The 13,146-nt window shown below is 45.4% G+C and overlaps 1 protein-coding gene across 1 annotated transcript in view; it reads left to right on the top strand.

The window, feature by feature from the left end:
• Positions 1 to 13,146, top strand: part of SMCHD1 (structural maintenance of chromosomes flexible hinge domain containing 1) — a 185,267-nt gene that overhangs the window by 55,929 nt on the left and 116,192 nt on the right. Inside the window, exons 16-17 of the mRNA XM_045005127.1 lie at positions 150 to 232; positions 389 to 502. Of these exons, the coding sequence (XP_044861062.1) occupies positions 150 to 232; positions 389 to 502 (197 nt within the window). The remainder of the gene's footprint in view (positions 1 to 149; positions 233 to 388; positions 503 to 13,146) is intronic.

The following is a 13,146-nucleotide window of genomic DNA, read 5'->3' on the forward strand; positions in this document are numbered from 1 at the left end:
GCATAGCATGAAAATAAGAAATGGAGGGAATGACTTTCAAAAACCTGCTTTCTAAATGTGCTTATGTATAAACTTCAATTATATGCCGCTAAAAATTAAGTGTACTGTTTCTTACTTACAGAAAAAAAACAATCTTGTTTCTTTGTTAGATTTCCTGATAGATTGTCAGTAACGTGGCCTGAAGGAGATGAGCTCTTACCAAATGAGACCAAGCTTGCTGGTACACCAATAGGTATATTTTAATTTAATGTGGTTTTTTTGTTTGTTTGTTTGTTTTGCATATTATGCATTATAACTTTAAAAGAAAACATCTTGGGAACAAGAACAAACACATTTTTTACATTGCTTGTTTTAAAAATTAGTCACTTTTTGGTACCCTTTTATACAGGAGCATTAAGAATTGAAATCTTGAATAAGAAAGGAGAGGCAATGCAAAAACTTCCAGGTACAAGCCATGGAGGGTCAAAGAAACTGCTTGTTGAACTAAAGGTTATTTTGCACTGTAAGTACACAACCTTGAAAGATTAACAAATTATTTCTTTTTAGACTAATAAAGCAAGTTGTCTATATATAGCTAGTTTAGAATTTGATACCCCAATATGAATTTAAGATAAGGACGAAATCTTGTCAGAACTGCACAATGATTCTCCAAAACTAGGTAAGCTATATATTTTAAGGAACTGACAGATGCCATCATGCCAAATGTTTAATGCCCTGATATTTTAAGTATGGCTCTTTAAATCCTCCATTATCTATGTGGACATATGGATTTCAGGTCATATGGCCTTAGAGTGTGAGAATAGTAAGGAGCAGTAAATGTTATCTTTAACCTTCTTTGTATGTGTAACTAATAAGGTAGGTATGTGGGAACACAAGGCTTATAGTTCACTCATGGACTTCAGGACTCATCTATTATATAATGCCCTATTGATTTATGACAGTTAAAATCCATTTAATGAATAAATAACAAAAGAAACTGGAAGCGACTTATACAAAAAGATTAAAAAGTGTGTTTGTTTAATGTTTTGCAAAAAAAAATCTAGAGATCCCAATCAGGATCAGGGTCCCGTTTTGCTAGGGCCTGTACATATACAAACTGATGGTCTCTGGCCCAAGAGTTGAGACATTTTCTAGTAGGATGTAGTGTATTGAAGGACATGCCACATCTCTTTAACTCATGCCATGAAATTTTGCAATACACAGTATCTGATTAATGTATGTTTGAAAGTGCAACATGATATGAGCATTTCAGCCTCTGTAAATCATTCTTGAGCATACATGTGATACGATGAATGGCTTTAGCATTCTGGTGAGGAACAATTGCTGTAATGGTCTAGGAAAACATTCTTTACTGGGCATGAAGAACATGGTATATATATGCAAGACACAAAAATGTCTGACACATGGATTTAATATCGCCATGTCTTGTAGAAGTGTGCCCTGGAAAATTTGTCCACAGCTGGAACTATAAAAATCAAATTTTGCCAGCTTGGTTATATGGTAAGATGCACCAAAATTTGTAAATTATTTCGCTGGATAATAAAAAGAGCAAAATTTGTTACCAAATCTTGCCTATAGTAGAGAGTTGAACTGGTGGGATTGCATAGGTGTAAACACCACCAGTGCAATACATTCACACTAGCCAGAGTTTTTCATGTTCAAAAATTATGGTTTGGCCTCATTCCCCACTAATACTGTTTTACACAACTGCAGATATGCTACTTTCTGGGTAGGTATCCCATAGTTCTTAGCACAGCTCCCAGAGGCGCTACGTATATATACACACACACACTAAATATCTCCCCTCTCATACTGTTTAACGATGAGTATATAGTACTATAGTAAATGAAACAAGGAATTTACACTACTGTGGCTCTCTTGGGTAATGTTGATTACTAATTTGGCTCCTGAACCACTGTTTTAAATGGTCTTCTGGAATACCTCTGGGAAGCCAAGAGAACTGAGAGAGAAGAGATCAAGCTCCTCTGAGTTATTTGTTACTAGCACTATTTCCAAACCATTTTCTTAGATATGGGAATCCACAATGAATACTCAACTTAAGCTCTTTGTCCAGCAATAAAGATTTTTGCTGGAACTTTTGAAGAGTCATTGTTAAGTATTTGAAATGGCTGCAGTGAAACTGTCATGAGTGTGAGATCACGTCACTAAGGTCATCAAGCACCAGTAAGCAGGGGTGGCTCTAGCGATTTCGCTGCCCTAAGCACGGCGGCACGCCGCGGGGAGCGCTCTGCCGGTCGCCCATCCCGCGGCTCCGGTGGACCTCCCGCAGACGTGCCTGTGGAGGGTCCGCTGGTCCCGCGGCTCCGGTGGACCTCCCGCAGGCACGCCTGCGGATGCTCCACCGAAGCCGCGGGACCAGCGGATCCTCTGCAGGCACGCCTGCAGGAGGTCCACCGGAGCCGCCTGCCACGCGACCGGCAAAGCGCCCCCCGCCGGCATGCTGCCTCAAGCACGCGCTTGGCGTGCTGGGGTCTGGAGCCGGCCCTGCCAGTAAGGCACCCTGTCACCAGCTGAATATTCCGTATATATTGAATTCTGTATCTGTGGATTAAATGCACCAGGCAGAGCACCACTTCTGGGTCCAGAGGTTGACCACAGACTGACTTGTCCTGGAGTTCTGGGATGAGCTGCAGTGGCTTCAGGATGAAGATGAAGACTTTCTGTAATTCTCTGCACATTCACAATCATGCATAAATAACTTAATTGTCTGATAACACAGTGTGCCCTATCTGGGCTAAGTGTTGCAACTACCATTGATCCCTGAGGCAAGAGGCTTGCCTCAAAGTGTAGGTACTGAATGTTCCTCATAGAGGACAATGATGACAGGACAGATTCCAGAGCGCTTATTGGTTTCCAGTCTCACTGCCCATCTCTACACCTCCAGAGCTTAGGCCTGATATCCTTTCTCAGCCATGCTGCCTGGAATCATGAGGGCTTTTACAGTGGTGGGAAAGGCCTCCATTTCTTGCTTCCATTCTAGGCCTTTCTATCAGAGACTCCTGGGGGAATTCTGCTCCTCAGAATTCAAAATTCTGCATATTTTGTCAAAATAACACAATATAATCACACAAGTCTCAATTATTTTGGTAATGTATTTCAAAATAGCTGTCAGCAAGTATGTCTAACAATACAGACTGCAAAAAAGATTCAGGAAATGTTTTTTGGCAAATAGATTTATTACTAGGCATATTAATACAGAACTTGGAGTAATAATTCATTTAAACTATAATACAGACACACATTTTCTGCACCCCTCAGAAGCAGTGCAAAAGCTTGGGGGGAGTTGGGATAACGGAGGAGCTCAGAGAGAGGGAAGTAATTGCTGGGAAGGAGCCTAGGTGTGAACTTAGAGGTTGGTGGGTGTGGGTGAGAGAAGTATGGAACAAGTATTTTTAGGGGGGATTATTAAAGAGCCTCCCCCATGCAAACCCTGGCTAATGCTGGCCTCCCTCATTCAGTCAGGCACATCTGCCCCTGTCTCCATGTGTCCCTGCACCTCCCCATCCACATGTGTCCCTGCACCCCCACTCGCATTCAGTCCCCACCCCAGTCTGCCTTCCCCCCCAACTTTTCCGTCTGAACCCTGGTCTGTGACACCCCCCCACCCCTGAAGCAGCCCCATGTGCCCTACACTGTCTGTCCCTTCATATCCCATGCCTTCTGACCTGGCTCCACGGGCAGGGTACTGTGAGGAATGCAGCCTCTTCTCGTCCCTGTCCACAGCTAGGATGCTCCCACCTGGAATGGCTGCTCTCTGTTCTGGTTCCCCATCAGCCCCTGGTGGGTGAAAGGTGTAACTGCAGCACTTCTCAGCAGAACATATTTTCTGCTGAGGAAAAAATAATTCTGTGTGGCACATGAATTCTGCATGTATGCAGTGGTGCAGAATTCTCCCAGGAGTAGTATATTCAGAGCTCTGTAAGCAGCATCTGCACTGATTCCTGCATTTTCTAGTCTTAGCTTAAGTTTATGCTTAAATAATTTCTTCAGAGCACGGACAAGGGGTAGTCCACTGAAGTGAAGTAGTGTCAAGGTGGTACTTGTCAAGGCACAAGTGTGCTCCACACTGAGGGGGACAGTATGCTGAGGCAAAATGTGCTAAAACACAGAGGAAAGAGCACCAGGGTATTGATGCAGGAGGGGCACTGACACAAGAAGTATTTTAAAGCACTGGGCGAAGATTTTGAGGTACCAGAAAGAACTGCACAAAAAAAATGTGTTGGAGCAATGAGCTGAAGAAGCATAGTGACTCTAGAGGTCTTGGAGCACTGAAACCTGGGGAACAGTCAAACAATGAACTTAGACAGAAACTGGCAAAAAAAAATTAGGCTGTAATAGCAATGAGTAAGTCTTAAGTTTCAATAATCAAGAGTTGGATTGCAGGCAAGGGATATTGTCCCGCTGTAATGAAGATGGGACTGGTACAGAATGTGTGAGCAGTGGTATTATATATGAGGGGCTGGTAGCATCACATGTTGTTAAGTTTGCATGACACTTCCCAGTATAAGACCCTGATCTCAGTTGCTTATAAATTTGCCAAACTTTAACTATTTGGACTGGAAGTTTCCAAACTAGATATCTGCCTCAGGCTGAATTGTTTTTATTTTTTTATTTTTGACAAAATTTCAGCAAATGCAGTTCAGCCATTTCCAAGAACAAGGCTAGAGAAGAATAAATTTTGCCTCAGTTTAAAAAAAAATAGTCTGGCAACTTTTTCTTTGAGAAGCACTAGTGCTGCTATGCTTTGGATCAGGGACTTGAAATTTGGGAAGGCAGTAACTTTGCTGCCCCCAGGAAAATCCACCAGAATTTGGCCAAGTTATAAGCCTTTGAAAAATTTCAGTTTGCACAAACTCAAGCTTACTAGAGCGTTGCAGCTAAATTCCCTGAAGCATGCTCCAGCCCAGGGCTGTAGGAGGCAGAGCAGAACTTTTCTTGCAATTATGGCCCTGGGCCCAGAGGTGCTGTGGGCTGAGCACGGGAACTAAGAGCAAGGAAACTTTGTGTTCTCAGCAAACCCCCCTGCTGGTGCCCAATCAGCATGGAAGAGGAAGCTGCCTGATTTGAATGCATTGGGGAATAGAGCTGGTTGAAGGTGCAGGAGACTGGGACTGGAGGCTGGCAGGGGATTGGGGAGAGCGGAACTGTGAGTGTGAGCTCTGAAGGGAAATGGGGTGGGCTGGGACAGAGACTGAGGTTGAATCAGGAACTGGGGGGGACACTGGGACAAGGAGCTGGGGGTGGGGTGGTGTTGATGCACTGAGATTAGATGAGCTTGGGAGGGAGACTGGAATGGGGAGACATTGGGCATGGGGAACTTGGGCAAGGGAAAGGAGGATGAGTGGAAGCCAGAGTGAGGGGAGAGAAATTGGATGAGGAACTGGGAAGGGGGAAACGGGGGCTGGCTGGGCAAGGAGAGTGAAACTGGAATGGGAAATGGAGACTGGGAGTGGGATAGAGAAGGACTAGGGCAGGGACAGTTGGGAGGATATGGGGCAGAAAGGAGCCAAGTTTGGGGGAGAATGGATGGAAGAGTCTGTGCTCTCTAGAGCATGGTCTTTCCAAGGCCTGTAATTGAACCCAAAGTGCAGAGTCTCTCAATTCTTCTGCTTTTAACAAGTGTCTGAAACCCACTGGCAAAATTGTCTCTCTTATCCCCCTTTAGTGCTGGTTCACATACAGGATGACTACCTACTACTGCTCTCAATAACACAAGTGGCAGAGAATCTGTGCAGTGAATCTAAGGGTTCCAACTGTGCTAATAACCCACGTGGCTGTCAGTGTGATGCCACATGATGGAATTTAGTTTTTTTTCCAATTTTGCTTTTTTTTGAAACCTACGAAATAACACACAAACTACATTAAATGAACATTATTAGGTTTGCAAAATCAAGCACTGAAAAATTAGGAAATGTTGGTACAACCTTATTTTGGCTCCCTTGTGAGTATGCATGATGATCTAGTCTTTCATCACATGATCACACATTGTTTTTCCCACAGGCCCATTGCCTCATTCAGTGAACAGGATGAATCAGAGTTGTGTAGTAAAGGAGGCTGTTGTCTATAAGACTCTGTCATGGTCTGGTTGGGGCTCGGAGGATGGGGGAAGAGGTCATCTGGACCAGTGAGGGATTGTGTTACTGTCTGCCCTGTAACCCTGAGTGCCTGAGAATGCTTTGCTCCTGTAGCTGTGAACCTGGGTTGCTCACAACCAGTCTACCAGCATTCAGGTCACACCCTGAGCATCTCCGGTCCAGCAGCTCCGACCCCAGCAGCTGGCCAGCAACACACCAGTCGCACTGTGGCTTGCACCAGCCTTGGTTATAACCAGCAGGATGACCCCAGCGCACTCCCAGTCCCAAATTTTCCCAAAATCACTAGTCCTGAAGTTTCCAGCCCTCTCCTGGGCAGCTCAGAGAAAAAAAAATGTGTTGCTCTTTTATAAAGATAAAACCACATCACAGCTTATTAACTTAAGTGGGGTAAATATATCCTTCTCCTTAAACACAGCATTGAGTTGCTTTATAGTAAAATAAATGTATTAACAATAGGACCTAGGTTAAGTGATGTTAAGTAAAAGAAATAAAATTAGAAAGTTTTACAAGCAAATAAAAGTGAAAACACGTGTCTAAAATTCTGAAACTTAATCTAGCAAGATACAGGCTTTATTCAAGATGGTTTCTCTCACCAGTCATTCTTTTTCCCATCCATGGTTGACTTTCACTCAGTCAAGCCCTTCCACAAAAGTACAAAGTGCTGGCTTCCCTTTTCTTCCCATGTTCAAAATGGCTCCTGGCTTACTGAATAAAGCCCCAAATGGTACCGCAGAGTTACTCAAACGGGTGGTAGCCAACATGGGAAAGCAGGCAGGCATCTTTCAGGTGATTCTTCTAGTGATTGTCCACATGTATTCCATTTCTGAGGTGTATGTGCCCTGTGTTACCTGCACTCTTGGGGCACCCACATTTACCCTGTTCTTGGGCTCAAGGTGTAGCCCCACATTCTAGGGCACCCACCTTTACCCTTCCATGTGCTCAGGTCGTAACCCAGTTAATTTAGGCATCCATCCTTACCCCTTCCGTGGGCTCAGGGTGCAACCTTACACTCTGTGAGTTTGGAGGGCCTTTACCAGTGAAAGTCTTACATGGTAACAGCCTTAACCTCTGTTTATTAACAGTCACAAAAACAGAATGCACACACACTAAGCATTCAATGCTCACCACTCCTAATAAGGCAGGTGAACTTTTCCTGCTAGCTAATCAGGATCATGCCGTCCAGGGACTCCAGCTTCTGCATGATATAAGAGTGTTGAGGTCTGGCAGCTCTGATCTTAGGGCTGTGCCCTGGCATTGGTTCCAATGAACTTCCTTTTGGACTCCAGTTTATATAGTGAAACTTGAGTCCTCCTTAGCTGTACCTTAACCAATCATTTTACTAAAGTATTACAAAAAAATTCTTTGACCAATCCTAACATATTGCGAAACAATTCTTTGCTCAATCATATCCTACCACCTTAGTTGATTTAAATCTTTAAAATTAGTTATGCAACAGACAATCAATCAAAGAACCAGACATAAACAGTAGAGAAGTAGGGACCATAAAGGCAAAACAATAAAGAAGTAGAGATTTCACAGCCACAACTGTTGATAGGTGATTCTTTGCCAGACAGAATACTACCAAACAAAGTTTTCTTTAAACATCTTAAGATCTGTTTCTTTATCTGGTGATGGTGGGTACTATTAGGACAGGATCTCCTTCTTAACAGCCCAATATTACATTATTTTAATGTAAATTAGATAGAATGTGAGGATGTGACTTTCTGCTTTTTGGCTCATGGCTGCTGCTGTCCTAATGTGGCTGCAAAAAAAAAGAAAAAAAAAAGCCTCAAACTTTACACCCTGTGTCTGTGAGATTGAAATCTTTTGAGTAGCATTGTCCATTGGAGCCGTGCCTGCACACCCTCCAGTGCCCTGTAGCAGAGAGTAAGGTAGCATAAATGGTGGAGCAGCTGCAACAACTGTTCTCCAGTTTTTTCTTACTGCTTGTGACTTCAGGATGGCACACACCTGCAGTGTCTGTCTTAGTACATTCTATGATTTATCTTTCTAAGTAGTTTTATTACTTGTAGCCTGGTGGCATTTTGTAAAACACACATGCACACACACACATGTGCGCACACACACACAATAGATTTTAAAGGTCTTCAAGGCCACATGCTGCTTCTGGAATTGGTACTCAGCCATGTCACCTGGATTCAACTCTTGTCTCATGAATATGTTATTCGTATCAGTGATGGACACTAAGTGTCTTCTACCCAGGAGAAGTGCATATGCTATGCAAGTGCTCTATATATTGCTCCTTTTCAAAAAGGATCCATTAGGGCTTTGTTGGTCCTCGAAGGTGAATAAACTGCTCCACTGGACCAGACTACCACTGAGCACCCTGATAAGATGTCAGTCCACTCTCATCTCTAGAGCCAGTTAGCATTGAGGAAGTTCCATTCTTCCATCACATAGTTGTCCAGAACCTCCTCATGTTTTCAGCTCAAGAAAGAGAAGACTGAATGAACTCACAGTGTGACCAGAGATATAAATCTCCCTGTCCAGCCCTGAGCAGATCCAGCCTAGGAGGTAGTTCAAAGCCCAGATGAGATCCTGCTGATGGCTTGGCATTGGTCACTGTTTGGCCTCAGTACAGACTTTGGAAGCAGACTCCCAGCAACTGAGGGTTAAAGCATCAGGCAGAGAAACAGCTGACACCGAAGCAATTGAAACTGAAGCCGGCTATGCGGACAGCTCTTCAGACCTCCCCACACAAACACTAAAAGCCCCAGTACCGAGAGATCATGGTTAGACCAAGATTCTGTTGACGGCCGTGAAAGCTACAGTAGTGAAAGCTGCAGCACTGGCTCCTTCCACACCATGCTTTATGATACTGGCTAACTTTCCTGAGCCAGAGACTTTGCCACCACAGTTTCTTTTTGTGGTATTCATGTGGTTCATGGTACAGGGTGACCTAGTAGGGGCCATCTAAAGTGACACCCACTCAGAGAGACCCTAAAAAGTTGGACCTCTTTGACCAAGAATCATATTCCTCAACCAGTCTACAAATGTACGTTAGAAATTACTAAATGCTGCTGGCTAAATATGATTTCCTGAATTGGGAAAGTATACCTCAGTTCAGTGAGAGACTTCTACAGGCGTACAGAGAGGAGGTTAAATCCCTTGTGCAGGAGGGACAGGTGGTCTCACGGACCTCGCTACAAGCTGCTCTCAACACCTCATTTGCGGCAATCCCATAGTATAGCTATAACAGTAACAATGTGAAGGGCCTCCAGTATTCCTAAGACCTGCAGTCTGAAAGAGGTTTAAACAGCCATTGAGGACCTCCTTTTCATGGGCAGTAACCTCTTTAAAAACAAGATCACCAAAACCTTTCACCTGTTAAAGGATTTGAGGTTGGGTGTACACTGCAGCTCCCAGAAGGAAACAGTTCAAATCTCAGCTGTCACAGGCAACCGTCCTCATACTACTGCGGTCAGCTGAGATAGTCTGAACCTTTGAGGAAAAGCAGAGGTTCTTCTTCGAGTGATTGCTCCTATGCATTCCAGTCAGGTGTGCGCGCCGTGCGTGCACGGCATCTCGGAACTTTTTTACCCTAGCAACTCCGGCGGGCCGGCTGGCGCCCCCTGGAGTGGCGCCGCTATGGCGCCCGTTATATATCCCAGCCGGCCCGTCCGCTCCTCAGTTCCTTCTTACCGCCCGTGACGGCCAGTTGGAACTGTGGAGTGCTCTCTGTCCTCCACCACCCTAGCTCTCGCTACTGTTCTCTGTATATAGTTCGTTTAGTACTTAGTGTAGATAGTTTTGATAGTTAGTTAGTTAGGTTTTAGGATAAGGTTAAGGGGGGTATCCCCTCCCTTTCCTCCCCCGGTGCGGGCTCATGCCCAAGGCACCGGGCTTTAAGCCCTGCGCATCGTGCCAGAGGCCTATGCCAATCGGGGACCCGCACGACGCCTGCCTCCGTTGCCTTGGCGAAGGTCACAGAACAGATAAGTGTTCTTTCTGTTCCGCCTTTAAGCCACGAACTCGTAAGGAGCGGGACATTCGATTAAAACAACTCCTAATGGAGGCGTCGCTCCAGCCCCCGGCACCGTCCGCGCCGGCACCGAGAACTTCATCGGTGCAGACCGCGCCGGCGGCCCCGAGCCGCTCCGGCACCGTGGCTCCGCAGCCTCAGCCAGCGGCTCCGAAGACCCGGCACCGCTCGCTCTCGCCTTCTAAGAAGCGCAAGCTGGCGAAGGCGATTGCTAAGTCCCGCGCGGAGGACTCAGCAACGATGACGATGGCGCTACCTGCGGCCCCCGCGGTAGCCGTGCACAAGACGTGCACCGGACCGTTGACTCCTATCCATTCCAGACCCGCCCTCCTTCCCCACTGTCGGAGTAGCCGGCAAGAAGGAACTGAGGAGCGGACGGGCCGGCTGGGGTATATAACGGGTGCCATAGCGGCGCCACTCCAAGTGGCGCCAGCCGGCCCGCCGGAGTTGCTAGGGTAAAAAAGTTCCGAGATGCCGTGCACGCGCAGCGCGCACACCTGACTGGAATGGATAGGAGCAACACATCTCGAAGAACAACAGTTACTATGGTGAGTAACCGTCTTTTCCTAAGGAGGAGTCACTCTGTGCCTTCCTCCACCACACACAGTCTATCAATGTCACAGCAGCAGGTTTAACAGAGATTGAGAGCCTTGCAGAACCGGTGGTTCATATCCCTCCCTTACACCTCCTCCCCTTTTGGAAACATTTAATCTTGTTTCAGGAGATAGGGACCTTAGACCATTGGGGCCTGAAGGTTATGGACAAGAGGTACTCCAGTCCGGGTCCAATCCCTTCCTACTGCTTCCTCCCCTTTTCCCCTTTTGGGACTCCTCTTATGATATATTTCTCAGTAAGTGGATTCCTTCAGAGAACTTAGAGTAGTGGAGGAAGTGCCTGTGGAATTCTACGGCTGGGGATTTTATTCTCGTTTTCAGGTCCCAAAGAAGAAAGGGGGTTGATACCCCACCATAGAACTCCAGCAGCTCGACATATTCATCCATCAATTCAAGTTCAAGATGGTGAGTCTATCATCCACAATTCCTACTGTAGATTCTCACGATTGGTTTGTGCAGTATGAAAGTAGGTGTTTTATAGTTCACCCTGCCCATAAGAAATAACTCTGATTTCTTATGAAAGTCTCATTACCATACCTCCACAGCCCCATGGGTCTTTAAATGCCTGGCAGTTGTAGCAGCATTCTTGAGAAGACGAGATTCGTGTTATGTATACCTTAGTGGCTGGCTAATTTGAGGTCAGAGGTGAACATCTCAGTGCAAGTAATTCTGGATTTGATCTTGTTGCTGTACTAAGCCTCATATTCAATGACGCAAAGTCCATGCTCACTCCTATTCAGAGCATAGAGTTTATAGGGGCAGTATTGGACTCCCCAACAGCAAAAGCCTATCTGCCACAAGACAGATGTCTCCCGTTCCTGCATCTTGTCAAGCAACTTCAGTCTCACAAGAACACCAGTCAGAACCTGCCTAAAACTCATGGGCTGCATGACTTCCTGCACCTGTGTGATGCAAATTGCCAGACTTGACCTGTGCTCCATGCAAGGATGGTTGAGATGTGTGTAGCTACCCGGCAGAAACCGCATAGACATGTTGGTCACGAATCCCCAGGATCTCTTTTCCTCATTAGATTGATGGAAGGACCCTCTACAGGTTTGCAGTCCTTTTCACGTCTGTTCAACATAATACTAGTGATACACATTCATAGTAGGATTGGGAGCTTATCTGGAGTACCTTCGGACCCAAGACTGTGGTCGCATCAGGAATTGAATCTTCACATAAACATCCTGGAATTGAAAGCCATTTGGATGTCATGCATAGCTTTTTCCTGGCACTTTGAGGTGCCACAGTATAGGTCCTCATGGACAACTCCATGAAAATGTACTTATCAGGAAACAGAGAGGCACTCACTTGTTACTGCTGTGCCCAAAGGTGATCTGCCTTTGGGAATGACTACCTCAGCAGCCATGTTGCACCAGTGGGCCTTCATCTCCACAGTCTACAAAGCACACTAACAGACCATCTCAGTTGTCAATACTGGGATAACCATGAATAGTCATTCAAGAGTTTCTGTGACAGGGACCCCAGGGTGCAACCGGGACTGGGGACCACTGAGCCCTCTGTCCCACCAATGTGGGGTATCCCTCTCACACTGATTCTGTGTCAAGCCACAAACCTCTGGTATGTACTGCACTTACACAGACATCCATGGGCAGGGACACACCCAGCTGAGTTACATGAGTGATCTCCCAGGTACTCATGAACCATCAATAGCTAATTCTCTCTCCAGTCCCGCACCTCCGAATTGTTACTGTCTTGTACTGGTCAGAAGCCTGGCCAGTGTAAGTTCATTACCCAGTCTGCCCCTCCCTTGATGAGAAGAGGACACACACACTAGCCTTTGTAAACTGAGCTGAGATTTCCTCAGCACTTCAACCAAAACACAGTGTTTTAGGTAAAATATAAAACAAAGTTATTAACTACAGAAAGATAGATTTTAAGTGATTATAAGTAGCAAGTGCAGAAATCGAATTGGTTACCTAAGAAATAAACCTGAAGCAAATACTCACCAGCAACCGCACACCATACAGCATAAACACTAACCCAGGAACCTATCCTTGCAACAAAGCCCGATGTTAGCTCTGTCCACATATCCATTCAAGTGACACCATCATAGGACCTAATCGTATCAGCCACTCCATCAGGGGCTCGTTCACCTGCACATCTACCAACGTGATATATGCCATCATGTGCCAGCAATGCCCCCCTGCCATGTACATTGGCCAAACTGGACAGTCTCTATGCAAAAGACTAAATGGACACAAATCTGACATCAGGAATCATAACATTCAAAAACCAGTGGGAGAACACTTCAACCTGTCTAACCACTCAGTGACAGACTTGAAGGTGGCAGTTTAGCAACAAAAAAACTTCAAAAACAGACTCCAAAGAGAGACTGCTGAACTCGAATTAATATGCAAATTAGATACAATTAACTTGAGTTTAAACAGAG

This window comes from Mauremys mutica, chromosome 2 (assembly GCF_020497125.1).
Source record: "Mauremys mutica isolate MM-2020 ecotype Southern chromosome 2, ASM2049712v1, whole genome shotgun sequence".
NCBI classification, from domain to species: Eukaryota; Metazoa; Chordata; order Testudines; family Geoemydidae; genus Mauremys; species Mauremys mutica.